Genomic DNA, 22,647 nt, shown 5'->3' on the forward strand with positions numbered 1-22,647 from the left:
GACATGGAAGCTTACACTTGAGCTAGGTGAAGTTTATATCGTTCACAGAAATGTCTTCACACACACACACACACACACACACGAGTATTCTTAAGTACTGAAAATATGTAAATAAGCCTAACTAATTCATAAATAGTAAAATTAAATATGCCTTTCCTGTTAGCCAAACAAAAGCCAGCATATCAACAAAGAAGTTGTATTGTAGAAAGCTATTATTTAATTCTTGATATAGCTAGTAAAATCCTGATAGTTCTGGAGGCATTAGAATTCTATTTATTGTGTCCTCTTAGAATTCTTATGAGTATTTTTTCCAATTAGCTGAGATTTTATTTTTTGGAGGTATAAGTGACACACATTAAAATGCATAGATTTTAAGTGTGCTGTTCAATCCGTTTTGATGGTTGTATACCCCTCTGTAACTACAACCCAACCAAAATTTGGAAGATTTCCATCAATCCAGCATATCTTGCAGTGTCCCCTTCCAGTCAGTTGCTCCTTGGAACTCAGTCATCCAATGTAACCACTTCCAACCACCCTCTGCCTGATTTTGCCAGAAACAGAATTTAAAAAATCAGGCACACAAGTTTCACTACATGTAATAACTTGTCTCCTCCTACATACAGTCCATGGGGAATAAAGCTCCAGTACACACACTGAGAAGGTATTTCTGACTATAAAAGAACATCTTGGCAAAATTTTATTTCAGAGTCAGCATTTAGCTCATGTTACTGATGGATCAAGTTACTCAGTCAACTTAGCAGTGTTATTGACATCAAACCAAACTTTTCATTCTCGTAATTAGTTTAAACGCATCAAAAAATACTTTGACACCATAGTATGTACAGTTCAAGTTTAAATAAAATCCAACATAGGTTTATATTTTTTAAAATATGCTTTTCAAAGGCACATTTTCTCTTAAGCAATACAGGATTCACTTGTATTTTTAACCTGAAATAGCCCACAATAGATTTTATTTATGACTACGATTATTAAAATATAAAATACTCAGAAGGTACTATGATCTTACTTTTGAAAAAAATTAAAAGTTCTCCTTTAATAACAGGGAAAAACAAAATTATACAAGTTCAATTTGATGATTAGACTTCAAATCTGATATTTTTAGCTTCCAGATGAATAATAAAACTGGTTTAGTTTTTATATTCTTCCCTAAGAGCTAAAAGACTTCTAACACACAAAGCCTAATGAACTGCTTTTCTAACCAAAACGATGGTGTTCTGACTTACAGCACTACATTTTTATATCTATGTACTTCTGCTTCAAACAAATGGGAGTTTCAAATGTAAATTAGTTCCCAACTCAAGGTGTTTTTAAATATAACTATAACAAAGATAAATGTTGTTGTAAAGCAAAGCCAGGCACACACAGCAGACGAAGAAAAACGACAGTCTTTCAGCTTCACTTGAACCAACCATTTTGAAATAAATATCCTAATAACTGGCATATAGAAAATTTTAAGATATGAAAAGTACTCAAAAAGAAAGAAATAGGAATGGGAAACAGAACTAACTGGCAAATCAGGATGTAAATCTGATTTAAATGAGCAACAAAAAAAGAGGTAACATAAGCTTCTAGGAAGTCAGAGGCACCTAAAGGAACAATTTAAAGAATATGAAAAACATGCAAAGAGGTCTATTCTAAAAGTTGAATATAAGTCATCTCATTTTGTGACACAATTTCAACCTAAAACAGACTTCTATGAAGAAAGTGTTTTCTTGTCTTCTTAATAACAAAACGTTACTGCAGTGAATATGGTCCACCTACTTAAAAAGAATTTTTTTAAATAAATAAACCTTTGGGGAAGTTCAGACTAACTTAGGAGATCTTTAGAGAACCATAACATAATTGTTTACATACACACACAAATTGATAACCTGTCAAGGCATCTTCAAAACAGAATAATCTATTTTTAGGGGTGAGGAAGTAATAAATCCAAGTGTAGACTAGTCTTTGAAGACTTTAGGAAATGAAAGGAATGACAAATGAAAATGAAAACTGAATAGAACACAAGTGTGGAGGGGATGTGGGAAAAATTTGTTTGCTTTATAAAGAAAAGACTTGGACATGTTTGTGGGCTAAGCAGGGAAGGTTTAACCCAAGATAAGAAGCTAAAGTTACAGGTGATGATGGGGATAACTATGGAAAAGACGGCCACAGGGCAAGGGGGGAACAGCTTAAAGAATTTAAAGAAAATAATAACTTTTACTATTTTCAACAAAAATGGATTTTTTTTTAAAGAGTGTACATTTTAATAGTGATGAGATCAGTTTGGCACTAAAAAAACGTATTTCCATGAGAAGCTTAGCCCTTGGAGCAAGTGAGAATAAATACTCTAGTTATTTTTACTCATTTAGAGGCACGAATAATTATTTTATGAAACTTCCTCTCTCAAATAGCTGGTCTTCCACAAAGATGGAAGGGTTGAACCATTAATTTCTAAATCTCAACATAGTACCTAGGCCAAGCACAACTTTTTTCTTTTAAATAACTGAATACCTATGACTAAATCCTCATTTTGCTTAGCAAAAATATATAAATTCTTCAATTTCTGTACTCATTCAATATTTAATTGAGACCCTACTGTCCGGCAGGCACTTGATAGGGCATTACAGAGCTAGGGAGCTGTGACATTACATAAATTAAGGACTGTGGACTGTATCCTGTAGGCAATAAGAATCTTCAGGGGAACTTAAACAGGGCAGTGGCATGATTCCAACAGTGGTTTAACAGAAACACTGGACACACCTGGTGGAGATGAGAGCCTCAGAGACAGTCATTATAAAGATAAAAAAGGCATTTCTAACCTAGACTCAGCAACTCTTGGTCACAGCTAAATGTGAGTTTGAGCAAGAAAGAGAAGGCAGCAAGTGTGCCTAAGATTCTACTGATATCTCCAGGTTTTCGATATATACATGAACGCTGCTCACCAAGGAGGAAAGTAAGACTTGCTTTTCTGAAGTAAAATGGTACCTGATAGAGAAAAAGCATAAACCACAGACTCAGTAAAGAAAAGACAGGTCTGACACTGAGTTACCTAACTATAATCCTAGGGAGTTCTTACCCTCTGTTCCCTTCAGTGTACATTTTTGGTTGCACGTGTCTCACTGAGCTATAGTGGGTAATGACATGCCTATCTCCCCTACTGAGCTAGAATTCCTCATTCAGCTCTGACAGCACAGTCCCTCCATTGACATCCTCCACAGTCAGGCCTCCTGCTTAAGTGTCTACGTTCATTCCTTATTCTCTTCTGCAGAGACCCTTTATTCTAGGCACAGGAAGTATGGATCCTTCCACAAAATCAGGTTCAGTGAATTCCTAGGTTTGCCCTTTCCCTTTCTCTGCCTACCTCACCCTTCTCCATTTCCATGCTCACTTTCCATCTTTTTGTTTTCGGTCAAGATCAGAGATGAAATTCAGTGGGGACGAACCACTCCCACAACGGCAATCAGTTTGTTGTTTGTTTTTTTAATATCTTTATTGGAGTATAATAGCTTTAGAATGGTGTGTTAGCTGCTGCTGTATAACAAAGTGAATCAGCTATACATATACATATATCCCCATATCCCCTCCCTCTTGCGCCTCCCTCCCACCCTCTCTATCCCACACCCCTAGGTGGTTGCAAAGCACCAAGTTGATCTCCCTGTGCTATGCGGCTGCTTCCCACTAGCTATCTGTTTTACATATGGTAGTGTATATATGTCCATGCCATTCTCTCACTTTGTCCCAGCTTACCCTTCCCCCTCCCCGTGTCCTCAAGTCCATTCTCTATGTCTAAGTCTTTATTCCTGTCCTGCCGCTACGTTCTTCAGAACCATTTTTTTTAGATTCCATATATATGTGTTAGCATATCGTATTTGTTTTTCTCTTTCTGACTTACTTCACTCTGTATGAAGACTCTGGGACCATCCATCTCACTACAAATAACTCAATTTCATTTCTTTTTATGGCTGAGTAATATTCCATTGTATATATGTGCCAAATATTCTTTATCCATTCATCTGTCGATGGGCACTTAGGTTGCTTCCATGTCCTGGTTATTGTAAATAGAGCTGCAACGAACATTGTGGTACATGACTCTTTTTGAATTATGGTTTTCTTAGGGTATATGCCCAGTAGTGGAATTGCTGGGTCATACAGTAGTTCTATTTTTAATTTTTTAAGGAACCTCCATACTGTTCTCCATATTAGCTGTACCAATTTACATTCCTCCCAACAGTGCAAGAGGGTTCCCTTTTCTCCACACCCTCTCCAGCATTTATTGTTTGTAGACTTTTTGGTGATGGCCATTCCGACTGGTGTGAGGTGATGTCTCATTGTAGTTTTGACTTGCATTTCTCTAATGATTAGTGATGTTGAGCATCCTTTCATATGTTTGTTGGCAATCTGTATATCTTCTTTGGAGAAATGTCTATTTAGGTCTTCTGCCCATTTTTGGATTGGGTTGTTTGTTTTTTTGATATTGAGCTGCTTATATATTTTGGAGATTAAAATATCCTTTGTCAGTTGCTATGTTTGCAAATATTTTCTCCCATTCTGTGGGTTGTCTTTTCATCTTGTTTATGGTTCCTTTGCTGTGCAAAAGCTTTCAAGTTTCATTAGGTCCCATCTGTTTATTTTTGTTTTTATTTCCATTTCTCTAGGAGGTGGGTCAAAAAGGACCTTGCTGTGATTTATGTCATAGAGTGTTCCGCTTATGTTTTTCTCTAAGAGTTTTACAGTGTCTGGCCTTACATTTAGGTCTTTAATCCATTTTGAGTTTATTTTTGTGTATGGTGTTAGGGAGTGTTCTAATTTCATTATTTTATATGTAGCTGTCCAGTTTTCCCAGCACAACTTATTGAAGAAGCTGTGTTTTCTCCATTGTATATTCTTGCTTCCTTTATCAAAAATAAGGTGACCATACATGCGTGGGTTTATCTCTGGGCTTTCTATCCTGTTCCATTGATCGATATTTCTATTTTTGTGCCAGTACCATACTGTCTTGATTACTGTAGCTTTGTAGTACAGTCTGAAGTCAGGGATTCCTCCAGCTCCGTTTTTCTTTCTCAAGATTGCTTTGGCTTGCAGTCAGTTTTTACAGCCAGCCATCCAATCTGATTACAGGGAAAGCTCTTCAAATGGTCAATGACAAAGCCATGTGATTTTGTAAGTATTTTTTCATCACCCCTGGTAGAAGATGCAGTTTTAACATTATCTCTTCTGTGCAAACTTTTCTGAGATCTCTTCTGTTATCCCTTGATATCACAGTCACAATTCTATTAGACCACATATCACAGTGCTTCCTATTTGTCTCATGTCAGTCTCCTTATCAACACTAAAACTTCTTGAGTTTAAGGATCATGATTTAGCTCTGCATAGCCAGGACTTTGAAAAGAGTCTGATACACACACACATGTGAAACGCTCAAATATTATGGTATTATTGTGACATAGCCCTCAGCTTTTAAATGCACTTAAAAGTAGCATGCTAACTATGTTCTCTGCAACTCCATTAAGTATTATAATGCTGTCACAAATGTCTGATTTACTTTAATAATATTGGGGGAGGGAAAAGGTTCTGATTAAGAATACCTAACAGTTAGATCTGCTAGATTCACTTTGGTAAGGAAAATCCAAAGTCACAAAAGGGCAGCTTGGAAAGCAATTTGATTCATTCACTACACATTTACTGAAAACCTCTTCTGTGGCATTACAATCACAGCATCATGTCTGTAAACCGACAGGACCTTAAATATAAGAAACAGTCGCATAGTATAAAGTTACATGTCAATTCTTTTTAAAAAGTAATTGTTGCAAATTCAGAGAGAACTTTCCTCTGAAACAGTTACTGAAAAAGTCAGACCTCTCTAGTGTGTGTGAGAGACAGGTAAGCAAGTCAGATGATGAGAAGTAATAATAGTCCTAAACAAACACCAATGAAAGTATCAGGGCTTACTGAACTGGAAGGAAAGTCCTATGTCAAGCTAGCAAAGACTCTGAGAGAACCACAGACCTTATTGTTTATTGATATATTTGTACTTCATCAGTATTGTTACAGAAATTTTTTGGTCATGAACTTACTACAAGTAACAGATTTTCAGATTACCATTCTAAAGAGAGATGAGATTAGCAGTCCAAGTAAAAACCTAATTTTCACCTCTGATGACCCAGCCAGGAAACACCGATTCGGAGAATTCAGGAAGAAGTGGGGACCATATTCCATGATGCCTTAGTGTATATACTTAGGAGTTCATTCTCTCTAAAAAACCCAATATGGAGGCAAAATATCTCTATAAGTCTAGCTTTCTAGCTTTCCTCACCCCCTGTAGCATCAGTACTGAAGACAATCAAATCACTATGACTTGAAAACCCTCATTTTCTGTCTTAAGATTCTCTTCATTAAAGCCAGTAACCCAGTAAAACTGTTACTTATACTCAATTGAGGCCAGTATTAGCTGTATATAATGCCATATTTCTGTGCATATATTTAAGGCAAAAAAAAAAAAAAAAGGAAGGAAGAAACTGTGGATGTGTTTAAAAGCAGTGATTAATACTGTATTCCCATTAAGAGTATTTTCTTTTTTTCAGATCTGTATTTTACTTTAACAGTACTCTTTAAGTTTCAACCAGGTAAAGAATCTTCTAAAAATACCATTTTGTTTACGTATTTGTAAAAATCATAAGCATTAACTCATTCTTATAGCTTTGCATAGTCCAATAATAGTGATTAGTGTAATTTTATAATTAAAGAGATGAAAAAATTTTTCATTTTCAAGGGGGTTGACACAATCCATCACCTGGCTCTACTGCCAACAGTTTCTCTCTTCCTGTTATCTAAACTAGCAGCACCAAGCTGGGAGCAGAATGTATTAGCAGAGGCATCTTTTTTGACTCATAATAGTTGATTTATTAGAGAAAATTCTGTAATTTTTTTAAAAAGTGTATGATTTTTAAACCACAAGTTTAAGATGAGCCTGGTTTAGGAATAACTGTAAACCAAGATATTTTGACATCAAATAATTCAAACTATTTTTCTGACAAAGGAGCTCTCATCTAAAAAGATTAATTGGCTATAAATAGTTTTAACAATTTTTGAAAAACAAATCAAGATAATTAGTCTTAACCATAGAAATACAGTAGTAACACAGTTCCCACTGGATTACTTTATTCCTCTCTGAGAGGTTTTTTTTTTGGTAATGGTTAAATAGGTTCATCTGAACTGGTGATAGCCACCACCCATGTGCTGGCAAATTACCTCATTTTTTTTTTCAGGTGTTTAATCATCTTTGTTCAGTGAAGGGGAAAAGATGTTTACAATATTGTGACTTCGTGCTCATTGTCAGATTAATATATTTTGTCATCTAACCTCCTTACTTTCCTACCCTGCTGCCCCACCTTATAAATCATATTTACTCATTAAATCTGGAATAAGTTTTTTTCCTCTCTCCTTGGTTCTTTTCCATTTTGTTCTTTTCCACATTTTTAATTTACTAAACACTATGACACTGAAATCTTAGGAAGAATGGTGCCAAAAAGCACATATTCTACTTGCTGAAAATAAAAGGAAAACTCCATAAAGAATTATTAATTTGAAAGTGGCAGAAAATTTTGTACCTGCCAAAGTCTAGAGTTCCCCAGGTTTATCTTTTCTAAGAAAGTTACCTTCCCAATCTCTAATTGAGTATAGAGCTTACCTGCTAAAATTGAAAGGAAATACACACAGAAGAAACTTTTGAGGTAACTATTAAGAGAATGTGTACATCAGGAAAACAGGCTCTTTATCGTACTAAGTGAAGTAAATCAGACAAAGGCAAATATCATATGATATCACTTATATGTGGGATCTGAAAAAACAGTACTAATGAACTTACTTACAAAACAGAGACAGCCTCGCAGACATGGAAAACAACCTTACAGTTACCAAAGGAGGGTGTGCGGGATCAAAAAAAAAAAAACACAGAAGTTCTATAACACACACACACTCACTCTATGATTAAACTGTAGGCTGAGGAGGCCTTCACGGTTTTTAGTACAAATTCCTCTTCAAAATGAAGACTCCTTCATACCTTCTTCATCACCAGTGATGGCGATTTCGAAGGTCAGCTGGCTCTATCTTTTGGCAACCAGTTACTAAGTCATTTGGAGCATCAACCCCAAAATACTTAGACTAAGTCTGTTTTCACGTCCAAATGACCACTTTTCAAACATCTAAAGACCACTATCGCATTCTTATTGACATCACTATTCCAAAGTAAATGTGCCATTTAAATCGATTTTTTTTAATTCAGCAAGATTTTTATCTTTCAAAAGAAACCAACTTGTTACACCAAAGCAACAATGTGGTGGCTGACTCGAAGGGCATGGGTCCACCGCTGCAACCCAGCCCCACAAAGGCTTCACATAACAGTGGAGACAGAGATGCTCTGAAACATTCCTCAGATTGCTCGAGACTCATCACCAGGCTGATCTGCCTGGTCTAGATACTCTGCTTATGAACTCTCTCTAAAGGATAACAACCATGCCCGGAGGCGAGCGTGATCTGACCAGCAAAGGCGAAGACTCTTTGCTAACACCTCACTCTTCCTCATGCTTAATTCCTACATGGTGTCAGTTTCACTGGAGGCCCCATCACACTGCTTAGTCACTTGAGATAGTCAGTGTGGTGACAAGATGAGTCACCCTCATTCCACATTTACGTAATTGACTTTATGACCCCAATGTAGGATTTCATATTTACCTACATCAAAATCAGATCATCTCAAAGGTATATGAAGGCAGGCAATTATCTACAGGGAAGACGCATGAAAGAAACTTCTGTATACAAATTTCTAAGGTTTGCTTATTCAATCACATTGGCTCTTCTAATCTGAAGTGTAGAATGGGAAAACAGCCTTTTAGCTGAAAGCTTCAGACAGTAATTTGGAGCACTTTGACCCTAACTGGAAAAACTCCCACAAATATTTATTGTCATATATTACAGTTTTCTGTTAGTCACTTAAGCGTTACTCTGGCTCTTTCTTCACTTAATAAGAATAGTTTGCACAACTAGAGCCTTATTTTTGACGTTTCAAATATACTTATTTATTAATTAATGACATATTAATGTTAAAATGGCTAGAAGAAAAACCTGGCAGATTTATAAAGGGATTATTTTTCTATGCATTCGAAAGCCATTTGATTGCATATAAAAATATGTATAAAAGATGTCTAACACTCCAATACAAACTGTAATGTAATTGATGATCATGAGTAAAATTAACACACAAACCAAAAAAAGCACAAGATTAGTCCAATCATCTGCCTTCCAGAACCGTGCTGTCCTATGGGTTAGAAAGCACACAATTCAGGCCAGATTGTACTTTCAGAAACATTTCCCCTTTTAGCTGTTGATGTATCATAACTATCAGAATAACAGTGAGCTTTGAAATAATCTGCTGATGTCATCAATTTTCGGAAGAGAAGGGAGGCTCCTCCCTCAGTGCTCGTGACTAAGGCTATCTGTGTGGAAACAGGCTCCTGGTTGCTAAGGAATCCGTTGGCTCTTGGCTGGCTGTTTCCCACTCTGTTTGAAGCCACAACCTTCTGTCTGCTTGAGATATCATCATTCATCTTCAGATCATAGTGTGTCACGTTACATAAAAAGAGGTTCTTACTTGAAACAACTTTTAGAGATTCATATCAAGTGAAGGAAGAGTCGGAGTAACGGTTACATGACTAGCATTATAACCATACTTATAAAAGTATAATATTCATACATGTCAACAGTCTCTCTGGCAGTTTTTTAATTTTTATTTATTTATTTATTTATTTTTGCGGTACGCGGGCCTCTCACTGTTGTGGCCTCTCCCGTTGCGGAGCACTGGCTCCGGACGCGCAGGCTCAGCGGCCATGGCTCACGGGCCCAGCTGCTCCGCGGCATGTGGGATCTTCCTGGACCGGGGCACGAACCCGTGTCCCCTGCATCGGCAGGCGGACTCTCAACCACTGCGCCACCAGGGAAGCCCTCTGGCAGTTTTTTTAATGCAGCTTCTTTTTTTAATACCAAGGAATCTTATTAGGATTTTTTTGTTTTCCCAAACTCCTACAGTAATACATGTTCATTGTAACAAGGCAAATCATTCAAAGTTGTATTAAGTTCCATCACCTTCCCCCTTCTCACTCCCACCCTGAAATAATCCACTTTACGCCCCTATGATAACCCATTTTAAAACCTGATGTGTATCATTCCATGTTTTATTAATGTTTATACAGTCTTACACAAAAGTATACACACATCATAATCCCAGTTTTGTAGTACAACTTATTACAAATCTAGGATAATCTTATATTGTTCTGTAATTTGCTTTTTAACTTAACTTTATTATCTTTCCAAGCCAATATACATAGTTTTGAATGGCTACACAGTATTGCATGGTATGAATATAAAATAATTTACACAACCATTCCCTTGTTGATGAACAATCAGAGTCTTTACCAATTGTTTGCTATAACAATGCTACAGTTAACATATGGGTACATATTTCTCTATATATTTATGGGTTTTATTTCTATAGGATAGATGCGTACATGTGGGAGTGATATGTTAAAGAAAATACACATTCTTACTCTAAAAAAATATTGCCCAGTTACTCTCCCAAAAGACAGAGCCAATAGTGTTAGTGTGTCTTCTTTACCTAAACTTTAATAATACTGGATGCTACCAACCTTTCTAAATACTGTCAAGCTAGTGGGTAAAAAACAATCGTATTTTGTAATTTGTACTTCTGTGGGACTGGTTTAAATATTCAAATGTTATTTTGCTGTAGTTCTTATTAAAAGTTATATCCAGGGCTTCCCTGGTGGCGCAGTGGTTGAGAGTCCGCCTGCCAATGCAGGGGACACGGGTTCGTGCCCCAGTCCAGGAAGATCCCACATGCTGCGGAGTGGCTGGGCCCGTGAGCCATGGCCGCTGAGCCTGTGCGTCCGGAGCCTGTGCTCCGCAACGGGAGAGGCCACAACAGTGAGGCCCGTGTAACGCAAAAAAAAAAGTTATATTCATCACCTATCAAGAGACAAGGTATTCTGTTTCTATACTACTTTTTAAAATTCTAAAGGGCATAAACGTTGTATACTATTTGCTTTGTAAATGTCCACGAAACTACAAATGTTAACTTACCTAGAAGATTTAACATTGCAGTTCTATTTTATGAGTTAAATTGTGGATATTATCAGAATTAAACTACAGGATCCTAATTTTTAATCATCTGAACTAAGTGTCAAGCTTAACAATCAAGAGGTTTTGCCAACCCTCTAACCCAGCTACAGCAGTCAAATTAACAAAATATTAACAACCAAGAGAGTAACCAAAATCAATAGATTATCCCTAAAGGGTGAAATGAGAGTGATAAGGGGACTCCTTTGAATTGGGGGATAGGCAGACTTATCTGAGATGGTAATAATTAAGACCTGAGTATCAAAAAAGAACCAGGCGCATGTGGATTAGGGAGAAGAGGTACTAAGAAAGCATGGTTAAGGAATAGAAAGGACATGTATCTGAAACATAGTGACTGTAGGAGAGACTAGCAGGATAGTAGGATGCACTGTAATGCATGAGAGTGAAGCAGATTTGAGGATCGGAGGTAGGAATCAAGAATCTTGTTCAGGGCTTCCCTGGTGGCACAGTGATTAAGAATCCACCTGCCAACGCAGGGGACATGGGTTCAAGCCCTGGTCCAGGAAGATCCCACATGCCACAGAGCAACTAATCCTGTGCGCCACAACTATTGAGGCTGCGCTCTGGAGCCTGCGAGTCACAGCTACTGAAGCCTGTGAGCCTAGAGCAGGTGCTCCGCAACAAAGAGAAGCCACTGCAATGAGTAGCCCACGCACCGCAACTAGAGAAATCTTGCATGCAGCAACGAAGACCCAACGCAGCCAATAATAAATAAATTTTTTTAAAAAGTTAATATAAAAAAAAAGAACCCTGTTCACACATGTGAAGTCTGAGGACTATTATATATCCAAGTGTATGAGAATAAGCAACCCAAGAAATGACTCTGGGTCCAAGAAGGGGCCGGGTACAAAGATAAAGACTGAGGAGACACTGGCGTCAAGATGCCACTGAAAGCCACTGGATTCGATGAGATCACCTAGGGGTCATCCAGAGAAGTGAAAAAAGTCAAAGATTGCCTATACAGAGACATAAATCACAGTTAAGTACCAGATGTTCTTCAAAAATATAGTGGTATTTCACCATGATTGAAAGATAGGACTCTGAAAATTAGATATAGCTAAAGTTTCAATATGCATTATTTTAACAAACCCTACACCGAGTTACTCATAAGGCACAATTTTGATATTAAAATGCCAATAATAGCCCCTAATGTATTTCTGTGAGTTCAAATATTCATGTGGGAGGTGGTGGCATTTTAAGTGAGTCATATTTAAGATATATAGACACAAAACATTCTGGCTTCATGAGAAAACACAGGTAACTATCTGTCACAAAGCCTTAGGTGATGCACACAACATGTGGGGTAATAAAAGAAATTTTTTAAAAGATTTCTTGTGTCAGACAGTAACTTAAAAACACATTTAAGTACTTTGATTCCCATGCCCTTGCGAATGAGCACCTCCTTAAATTTTACATCCCAGGTGCTTCCCTTGCCCCATCCTAGTCTCAGCCCAGTTGACCCCATTTACTTAGTCTAAAAACGTGTGTTTCATTTATTCAAATGATTAAAATAATGAAGGTGCATATACCAAATAAAATGTTGACATCTAAAATAAAAAGTCCCAATTTAAGGTTTGAAGAAGGCTTGAAAATTTACAAATGCTATGACCTAACAAAAATGAATTTTAATCTCATAATTTATCTTACATCATGTAATTGGCTCCTGGAGGGTCACTTTTGAAAGTTAAGAAATAATTCAACACTGTACATGATAAAAATCTAATGTATATATAATTTTCAGATCTCTTTACAAGTGTGCTTCCTCTTTCTGGCAATGAAAGTAACAGAAAGATAGACTTTATAAGGAAATTGAAACAAATACACCAAGAAAACCACTCAAAGATCAATTTTGTTTTGAAGCCAGTAAACAAGTACCAGGGATTTCCCAAGTAAGTAGCTGAAACTACCTGATGGCTTGGAAAAAAAGTATTTGTATATTAAACACTAGTTAAATATCTTGATCCATGAATTAGCAATTTTAGCAGATAATCTATTTCCAATTTGTTAAATGTATTATTTATAATAACATACAGGTATGTCATAAACATGGAATGTATAAAATCTTGAGTAAATCCCAAGTAATCAATACATAAGGCTTCAGGAGTAATGACTTCATTCTAAAGGAAAATATAATAAACTGAATAAAGACAACAGTAAAAAAAATAAAAAGTGTAAAACAAAATGGGCTTAAGAAAAATGCAGTTTGCTCAAGTAACAAAACCAGATAACTTTTAAAGATCATTCACATTCCTCAAGTTCTTATTGGCTCATTCATATAATTAGCTGTTTATAGAAAAATTTGGCTTTCAATAACAGCTAAAAAGGTCTTATTTCAAAGTTGAGAAAAAAATTGTACTCTTTTTAAAAATTAAATATTTTCATTCCAAATGTACTGTAATTAAAATTAACTTTGTCACAGCATTTTAAGTCAACTAAATAACCTTCATGATCTAAAAACTTAATTTCAATTTCCTGTCTGATACTTGGCAATAAATAAAAATAGCAAAGCCTATACTTTACTTTTTATAAAGAACTGAATGAAAACTTGAAAAGAGAGAGAATTAAGTACTGTATATTTATTCAACCGTAGAAGAAACAGCTAGCACATTTTTAATGTCAGATATGTAGCTATCTCATCATTCAATATGGGCGAGATAAATAAAACTAAAAGAAATGTAGCTAAGATTAAAGAAATACACTCATTAGAAAATAAAACAATGATCAAAGTAATAGAATTCACACATAATTAAAGAGGAATGAGAGGCCATGGACAGAAAAAGCCTGTAAAGACAGAAAACATCAACAAATAAGAGGCACACTTATACTGAAGGCAATGTAATCATTATTAAATTCTGAGTTTGAAAGAAAAAGAGTCTTACTTACCTGAGGGAGGAACATACACAATATATAAAGCAAATAAGAACAAAAGAGAACTTGGCTTCCATTTCGAATGACAGCTCCACATTCGGCCTGAGTGAAACATCCTGTCATGGAAAAAAGCAACAGTCAGGACACTTAGATTCAGTAAGGCATTCGGTCAATAAAATCTGTAGGTTTCCAGCAGGTACTGGAAAATAGGAACCTTCAGATTCAGCCTTGCTTCCAAATAAAAAAAAAAACTTTGAAGATGATAAACTAAGCATCCCCTTTAAGCTAATTAGGCAAAAGAGAAAAATCCATGCATTTTATTTGTCACTTGGTGGCACCTTCCTTATCAATGAATATATAATAGACGATTTCTTCATGAAGATGGGGAAGTATTCAGATAATACAAGATAAAAATCACTTATAAAAAAAAAACTATTTCGGCATCAACCTTCAGCATCACCAGTCACATGCCCATCTGAGTAGCAAGAGGATGTTTTTATCAACCTCTTCTATAATCTCCCAGAAATTTAGGCTCTAGGGAAATGTTTTCATTTTATAACATCTGCTGCTTCACAAATGGAAATATTTAAATTAAAATGCCCAAACTTTCTTCCTTCCCCTAAAATTAAGTACAGAAGCACTAACATTCTAAAAAGATTAATTTCTTTATATGTAATAGCTATCAGTTTTTAAATGGCTAGTAAACACCAAGTATTATAGAAACTAATAAATGACATTAGATGGAGAGGTGCTGCTTTGAAAACTCTCAAATAATTCTCCGTACAAGAGTCTCATTTTTTTAAAAACATTTTTAAATTTTTATTTATTTATTTTTGGCTGTGTTGGGTCTTCGTTGCTGCACGCGGGCTTTCTCTAGTTGCGGTGAGGGGGGCTACTCTTCGTTGTGGTGCGTGGACTTCCCATTGCTGTGGCTTCTGTTGTTGCAGAGCACCAGCTCTAGGCGCACGGGCTTCAGTTGTGGTGGCACGTGGGCTCAGTAGTTGTGCCTCGCAGGCTCAGTAGTTGTGGTGCACGGGCTTAGTTGCTCAGAGGCATGTGGGATCTTCCTGGACCAGGGATAGAACCCATGGCCCCAGCATTGGCAGGCAGACTCTTAACCACTGTGCCACCAGGGAAGTCCAACAGTGTCATCTTTAAACTCACAATTATACTTAATGATTTAGATGGGGACATACATATTATCTTGGCTTCAGACAGTGGTGTGATACTTTTCATTGACTCAGCCCTATCAAAAAAGGCAAACCACTGAAGGGGGCAGCAGCTGCAAGAGTCAGTCACAAAAAGGGACCACAGATGAACTGGTGAGCAGAAGAGTCATGAGGCAGGAAGAACAGGTGAGTAGCAGTAAGAAACCTCCAGATCTTAAAATCCCCAAAGAGAGTTACTTTGATTGTAAGTGGTAATCGAGAGTCATTTTATTTCTAAAAAGAGGAGCAACTAATAAGATACTTTAGGGCCACAGTAATACCTTTTTTCCTGAAGGTTGCTTATCTGGAATAAAATGTATAATACTAAATAGAAAACCAGAAAGTTGTAAGAGAAATACTTGAATAAGCAAAAATAGACATCAAACTGATTCTTGCACTTGCCTTAACCCTGCATTTTCAATCTGCCTTTTACTGTTAGAGACTACTTAAGTTACAAAGAGAACAAGATCTAGAGTCAGACAGACCTGGGTTTGCTACTTATGAACTATGTAACCTTGGAAAATTGACTTCACCACCTTGTGCCTCCTAGTTTTCACCTGTAAAATAGGAACAATAGAATCTAGTCTACGGAGCAGCTGGATGATTAAATCAAATCATGTCATTTAAGAAATATGCCTAACATTCAGCAAGTACTCAATAAATATTAGCTATTTTTATTTTTACTACCATCCTGAGCATTCTAATATAAGTGTGGTTATTCTGTCAACAGCAAAGCCAAAAGAAAGGACTGAACCAGGAACAGATAATAGGATCAATGTTATAAGCCAAAACCAATCTATTCACTTTGTGGCTACTTCTGGGATCCACTTAGAACAGAGAAGAAATGGATTATTCATGTATGCCATTATTACAGAAATTTAAAATAGTATCTGATACTCAGGACATGTTTTTATATTCACCAAACTACAAGCTCCAGCATCATGCAACTCCTAGGGGAATTTCTACATGAGAAAAAGGCTACGTCCTAAAGAGCATTTTTGCACAACATTGTAAATCAACTATACTCCAATAAAAATTTTTTAAAAACAATAATAATAGAGGATTTTTGTATGGAAGGTATGTTTTCAAATACATCCATCCAAAATATTTGAAATTAAAATCAGTGTTACTGTTTACAAGAAGCAAGATGTTATAGTGAGTCATTAATAATAACGTAATAATAATGGATGTGAACTCTGGAATAGCACGTAGTTACATCCTGGTGCTTCTGTTTACCGTGTGCTTTGGGAGCAGAGTCAAGTACTTAAACTCTGAGCCTATTTTCTCTTCTGTAAATAGAATATTATCCACCAAAAAGAACTAGAGGTAACATTGCATGGAACTTAGTGAGTGCTTTAAAAAGGGTAGCCTGTAAATTTTTGTCACATGGAAAGTTCACTTTTTTGGAAGAATGGGTCCATTTCCCATTGATGCTGGATGAATGAGGTGTTTCCCATTCATGCTGGGGATGAATGAGCGTACTTCTGAAACAAAAGAACAATTATATATTCAAAGAAGTTATCATCTAAAGGACCAAAGATGAAGTCTAACCTCCTCATTTCACCGAGGAGGAAACTGAGGCCCAGAGGAATAAAGGGGCAAACCAGTGAAGCCTGGCTGCCAGCCTTATAGATATTAATAGAAGGAAGTATCAGCCCAGGAGAACTCCTAGCTTCTTAATCTTTGTGGCGCATGACAAGCCTCCGTTATCAATATGTGAATAGTGGCCTCCTCTTATGTTCCCGTGCTCTCTAAACAATACTCAGGGAATGATGTTCATTAGTTTGGCGACACTCAATACTATTTCATGTGCTCGTGGAACTTTTTTTTGCTATAAAAGGTTCTGACACTTAGGAATTCCATATTCACTCCTGAAGCTATTTTATAAAAGCTGCCTGCAATCCTGTCAGACAAGAGCTGCACAGGACAACCAAGGGCTTAATGCATTCCAGTTCTCAGGACTCCATCACTTTGCACAGAAAAGGAACCCAGGACAGGGCAAGAACTTGTAACCAACATAAACCACCTTTCATCCACTTTACTGAAGAACAGAAAAAATAAATTAAGAATAGAACAGAGGAAGGAAAGCATTGTATGTCTTCTCAGGGGACCAATTAGCAAAGACAAATCCCTGGGATTTAAACAACTTTCTCACAAGAATGGAAAATCCTGAACAGGGTTACTAAGGTTCTAAACAGGAACTACAAAAAACACAGTACAATTTTGTGTCATTCAAGTTGTGGCCTCAAAGTTCTATTGAAAAGAATAAGAATATTTTTTAAGTAGAAAGAGGCATAGATTTCTATAACCTGAAAAGAATCTAAAAGTTATGCAATAAAACCTATCATTTCACAGATGAAAAAACTATGATGTTAAACTACTTGCCCAAGATCACATAATCAGTGGTGTCAGAGCCAAAAAGACCCCCTGTGTCACCTGCCTTCCAACTCAACTGTCCTTTTTGAGAAACAAGCTACTACTCTATTGCAAACTCACTCTCCTTTTCAATGAATATAGGCTACAAGATACAAAATACTTAAATCCTGTGTCAGAAAGCTTTAGAATTCAACCCTTTTATAGGAATTGTTTTAAATGTCAATATGACTCCTTGTAGATGTCATTTAATCCAAATGCATTAAAGTCTAAAAAACCTACTGTCTTCCATCTCTTTACTCCTACTGACTCCCCTAAAAGTCACAAAGAGAAATTAGTGAAGAAATTTTGAAATTGGTGGAGAAATTAACATGGTACTAATTCTCTTAATATCAGCAATAGTCAGAAATAACTTCATTCTCCATATACCAACTGTATTTCTATGGCAAATCTTTTCAGAAAGGGACATGAGGAGTAGCACAGAGAATACCTTAATTCTTCCAGAGTAAAAAGAATGGTAATTTGGTTTATTCAAGCCTGCTTACAATTTTGTTTCATTTTCTGGTTAAAGATCATGTTCCTGAGCCTAAACAATGAATAAAAAGAGAAGTGCTATTCTATTACTCATTGTAACTTCTTTTATTAAGTTGGGTTCACCCCCCCCCACTTCAAAAAGGCGGAAAGATTTATTCTTCAAATCTGCACAAATCTTGACCCTTATTTGAGCTATAATGTACATAACTGGCTTTACCATAAATGAAATTAAAAGGTAATCATGAGAAATACACACACACACACACACAAATACATGTAAAACTGGGAAAATCTGAAAAAGAGAGGTGTATTGTATCAATATCCTGGTTGTGATATTGTACTTTTAGTTTTGCAAAATGTCACCATTGGGAGAAACTGGGTAAAGGGTACTACGTGGGCTGTCTCTGTATTATTTCTTAAAACTGCATGTGAATCAACAAGTACCTCAATTAAAATTTCAATTAAAAAAGTAAACCCTGAAGCCCTGATGAATGTAAGTTACTTTCAGATGGTTCAGTAAAAAAATGTGTGTGTGTGTGTGTGTATGTGTGTGTGTGTGTGTGTGTGTGTGTGTGTACGTACGTACAGACAGCGGAGGGGAGAAGAGAAGAAGAAAAATGATAAAATGAATAGGGTAAATATTTACAATAAGTGTTTCTGTGTAAAGAGTATACAGCTGTTCTTTGTGTTATTTTTGCAACTTCTCTGTAGGTTTAAAACTATTTCTAAATAAAGTTAAATACACACATACACATTTACACTGAAGGGTATCAGTGTTCATCTGATGACACTTTCATCACTACTGAGTATTATTGCTTTAATCATTGCCAGTTGATAGAAGAAATAATGTCTCATTTGGATTTCCTTTGTTCAGATTGGCATATTCAAGTCATTTGTATAGTTTTCCATTATAAATAATTTTCTTTCTAGTGATTTGTGATTTTTTAACCAATTCAATACTAAATATGTTAAGCCTTGTTCATATCTGCTATAAATGTTTTCAATACAGCAATATTAAAGTTTTCCTTAAGGCATTCCAAATAATTTCATCCTGAGGAATGCTCATAAAGGAAAGTAAGATGACACTTAAGTAGCACACTCAAGTTTTATTGGCATTTTTACTTATGATTGAAATGTCCTTTAAATGTTATCACCCCAGTCACTCAGTGTGCTTCTTAATGTCATCCGATGTAGGTAATGTAATAATGTCATCCCATTAGAAATGAAGTGGAAAGATGTAGTTTTGGCCCAAGCATGCCACACACACTGAACAAAGTCTTTTCCTATTTAGTCTAAAGTCTAAATAGTTTCAAGAAATTTTTGATCATCCCATCAGAGATGTAAACTCTTGTAAGACATGGGCAGTCAGAAAAATGGTTAGGTTTAAGGAAGTGGTTATCAGTTTATTTTTAATATATAAACTGATTCTCTTTCAAATCATTATTTCCAGAAATCAGAGTGACATGCTTCTAGTTGGGCAGTAAAGCTACAAGCTTCTAATATTTCCCATAAGCCAAGAGACAATAGCCTCATTCACCATTCACATTGGAAAAGCACAATGTCATGTAATTTATATAAGCCATAAATGGAACAGTAGCTTCATGCAGCTTGAGACCAATTAATGCAAGTCTTGCTAAATCTATTAAATTTCTTAGGGTATGAAAAATATGCAGTCACTACAACTCCAAAGTATATTTATAAAGTCTGTAATTCCAGAATTTGAGTGTAACAATATATACTCTATCCACAGGAGTCGGCAGAAAATATACTTGAATAATTTGTGTATTTGAATCTATCAAAATTAAAATTTAAAAGGTAGATAATATAGTTTATGTTTCCCTTTTGAACGTTTTTCAACAAGATAGTAGGAATCTTTACCTTGGAAAGGTTGGTATTACTTCCATATACTCTAACATACTAATATCTAAAAAGAATCAGATAATCTTAAACCATTCCATATGAATTATAAACAGCAAAAGGGAAAAAAGAAACAGTTATAATCTGGCAAGAAATGGAAAAACTTTCTGTCAAAATAGTTCAATAAAGAAACTCAAATCAGGGTATTAAACTCCATAATTTTATGTGATTAAATATTCATGCTTTTACTATATAATGACATGAGATTGTTTTAATCATATAGAATTCAAATGGACTATATAACTTAATTTCATAGCCAGAAATTTTTTACATCACTTGTTGATCAGTTTCACATCTTTTATTTTAAAACCTGGTATTCATATTTTCTTCATGTGTAACATAGTTTTTTCCCCATAAGATTTAAATCACCTAGGAAAGCTGAAAGGAAGCTAGACAAATATCTGCTGTTAAAAACCTTACTATATTTTCAGAAAAAACTGAAGTTTAAAACAAACTCACATTCATTCAAAATGTGTTGCCTGTATATGAGAACAAGTCTTATATGAGATTGTTGGCTGTATCCCAAAATAAATTCTTTCAGGTTATACCTTGCTAATTCCACTGGGTAAATGGAACTTTAAAACTCACAGGTGTGGAATTACTTCACATGCAGTTTAATAAAAATAAGTGGTTTCTGTCTAATTATACTGCTCACTACCAGGAACAGAGCTGCCAAGTGCTAGGCTTCTGGGCACTAACCCTTTTTCCTATTTTGAAAATGTGTGCTGGAGGGAGGGAGGCAGACGGTGCAAGGAATGGACAAAGGCCTGAGGGGCTTGTCTCTTCCCGGGTATTACACTGAAAGAGGAAATTTAAGTGGAAATAAATAAGGCTCCAGAAGGTGGGGGAGGGAGGGCGAATATCAATTTCTAGAAACTCTTGTATATTAGTGGAAGGGAGTAAAATGTCTGCCCAAGATTAAACAAAACACCAGAGGGAAAATTACATATTACAAGAAAAGGTAACTTCTGAGTTGGCCACAATAATAAGCTTGGTCCTTCAGAGAACAACCTTCCTTTTTCCATTCTGGAAGGCTAGGGGGTGCTCGGTGGCCCTTCCGCAGGGTCGCTCTGAGGCACTTCACCACTTGGATGACAATTCCAGAGGCAAAACCCATTAGGTTTCTCTAAGCGTTTCATCGCCCTATACCCCCCACTTCAACTTCTATACAAGACCCATCACAGATCCTATCACGTTCAATGGCATCTTCTTTAATTACTTTTTAATCTACAAAGTACACCGTGAACCTTTTCTGCGCGCTTTTTTTTTTAAACCATTCAAATAACCCAAAGATCCAAGAATAACTTCTACAGTCAAGGGTGGCAATGTGTAAAGTCAACATTTTCTCGGCATACTAGTACCTTCCAAGCCCCCAGGTGCTGATCCAGGAGAGCGGCTTCTTGGCAGGGCGAGGCCCCTGGATGGAGCAGCCGCGCGGGTGATTCCTTGTTTAATTTGAATCCAAAACCTTTTCCCCATTCTTGAAGCCCTGCCCTTTTTATTATGCTTTACGCCGCCCAAACGTGAGGTTTACCTCTCGCTGGAAAAAAGCCAGCGGCACACACTTGTCACAGCTCCGGCAGGCAGCAGCAGCTCACCCCTCAGTGCCTCGAGGGGCCAAGGGAAGACAAACCGGTTTATTCCGTCAATGCGGTTGAAGTCCTTACAAAGCCCTTGGGGTGGGGCAGGGGGAGGCACAGGTAAAGGTGTGAAGGAATTCTGAGCTGAAAGGGGGGACTTACATGTCGGCATCACTGCGCTGAGGTCCCCAGGGGCCGCGCGGTCATGCTCCACCACCTTCCCCGGCTCTGCTGCTCCGAGTTCCCCGATGGAGCCGCCCTGGCGCCTGGGCCGAACGCGGCGGCCGAAGCCTTCTTCACGCTCTTTCTGGAGAGGTCATCGGGGCTTCCCGACAGCCGCTCCTAGCCGGCGCTCGGGGTGGCGCAAGGTGGACGGCCGGCTCCGCGGAGTTCAAGTGCGGATCGCGGCGGCCAGGGGGCGGGCGGGGCGGCAGGTTCCTCCTTACAGAGAAGTTGGAGGAAAGTTAGGGCGAGAACGTTGAAGCTTAGCGGCTGGGTCTGCCTTCGAGCTGGTGCTGGGTGCTCGGGGTACCCCGGGTGCTCCCAGGGCGGTGGGCGGGTGGGTGAAGGGGTCCGTTTCCGTAGGTCCTCGGCCCCGCTGGCGCGCGGCGGCACGTGGTCACCCCCTTTGTGGCTCTCGTTTCCCCCCCTCCCCCGCCGCGGGCTCGGGCTGTTCCCGGGGCCCGTCCACCCGGCCCGCGCTTCCGGCGCCGAGGCTCTGCCCGGGCAGCGGGCTCAGGTGCTGCTGCCCTGGCGGCGCGCGGCGTCTGGCCGGGCCCCGCGCGGCCCTGGGGCGGCCCCAGCCTCGGTGCTCGGCGGCCGGGACCGTCCCGTGGGCGCAGCCGCCCCACCCAGGATCCCGCCCCGGGGCAGGAGGGAGAAGTCTCGCTGCGGGTTGGGAGAGGCGCTCCCCAGACTGGCAGCGAGGGGCAAGCTGCGGGGGCCGGAGGGAGTGGGAG

At 37.8% G+C, this 22,647-nt stretch overlaps 1 protein-coding gene across 6 annotated transcripts in view; it reads right to left on the reverse strand.

Annotated features, from left to right (window-relative positions):
- The window catches only part of ADGRG6 (adhesion G protein-coupled receptor G6), a 136,619-nt gene extending 114,630 nt beyond the window's left edge, over positions 1–21,989 (reverse strand). For 5 of the 6 annotated variants that reach the window (XM_033406081.2, XM_049695575.1, XM_004263759.4 and 2 more), the window contains exons 1-2: positions 21,851–21,989; positions 14,092–14,192 (exon numbers count right to left, since the gene is read on the reverse strand). In XM_033406081.2, coding sequence (XP_033261972.1) covers positions 14,092–14,192; positions 21,851–21,852 — 103 coding nt within the window. In that variant the 5' untranslated portion in view covers positions 21,853–21,989. Of the gene's footprint in view, positions 1–14,091; positions 14,193–21,469; positions 21,798–21,850 lie in introns of those variants that run through there. The other variant, XM_049695574.1, reaches the window with a different exon arrangement.
- Between the last annotated feature and the right edge of the window lie 658 nt (positions 21,990–22,647).

The sequence above is a fragment of the Orcinus orca genome, chromosome 12 (genome assembly GCF_937001465.1).
Source record: "Orcinus orca chromosome 12, mOrcOrc1.1, whole genome shotgun sequence".
Classification (NCBI taxonomy): domain Eukaryota; kingdom Metazoa; phylum Chordata; class Mammalia; order Artiodactyla; family Delphinidae; genus Orcinus; species Orcinus orca.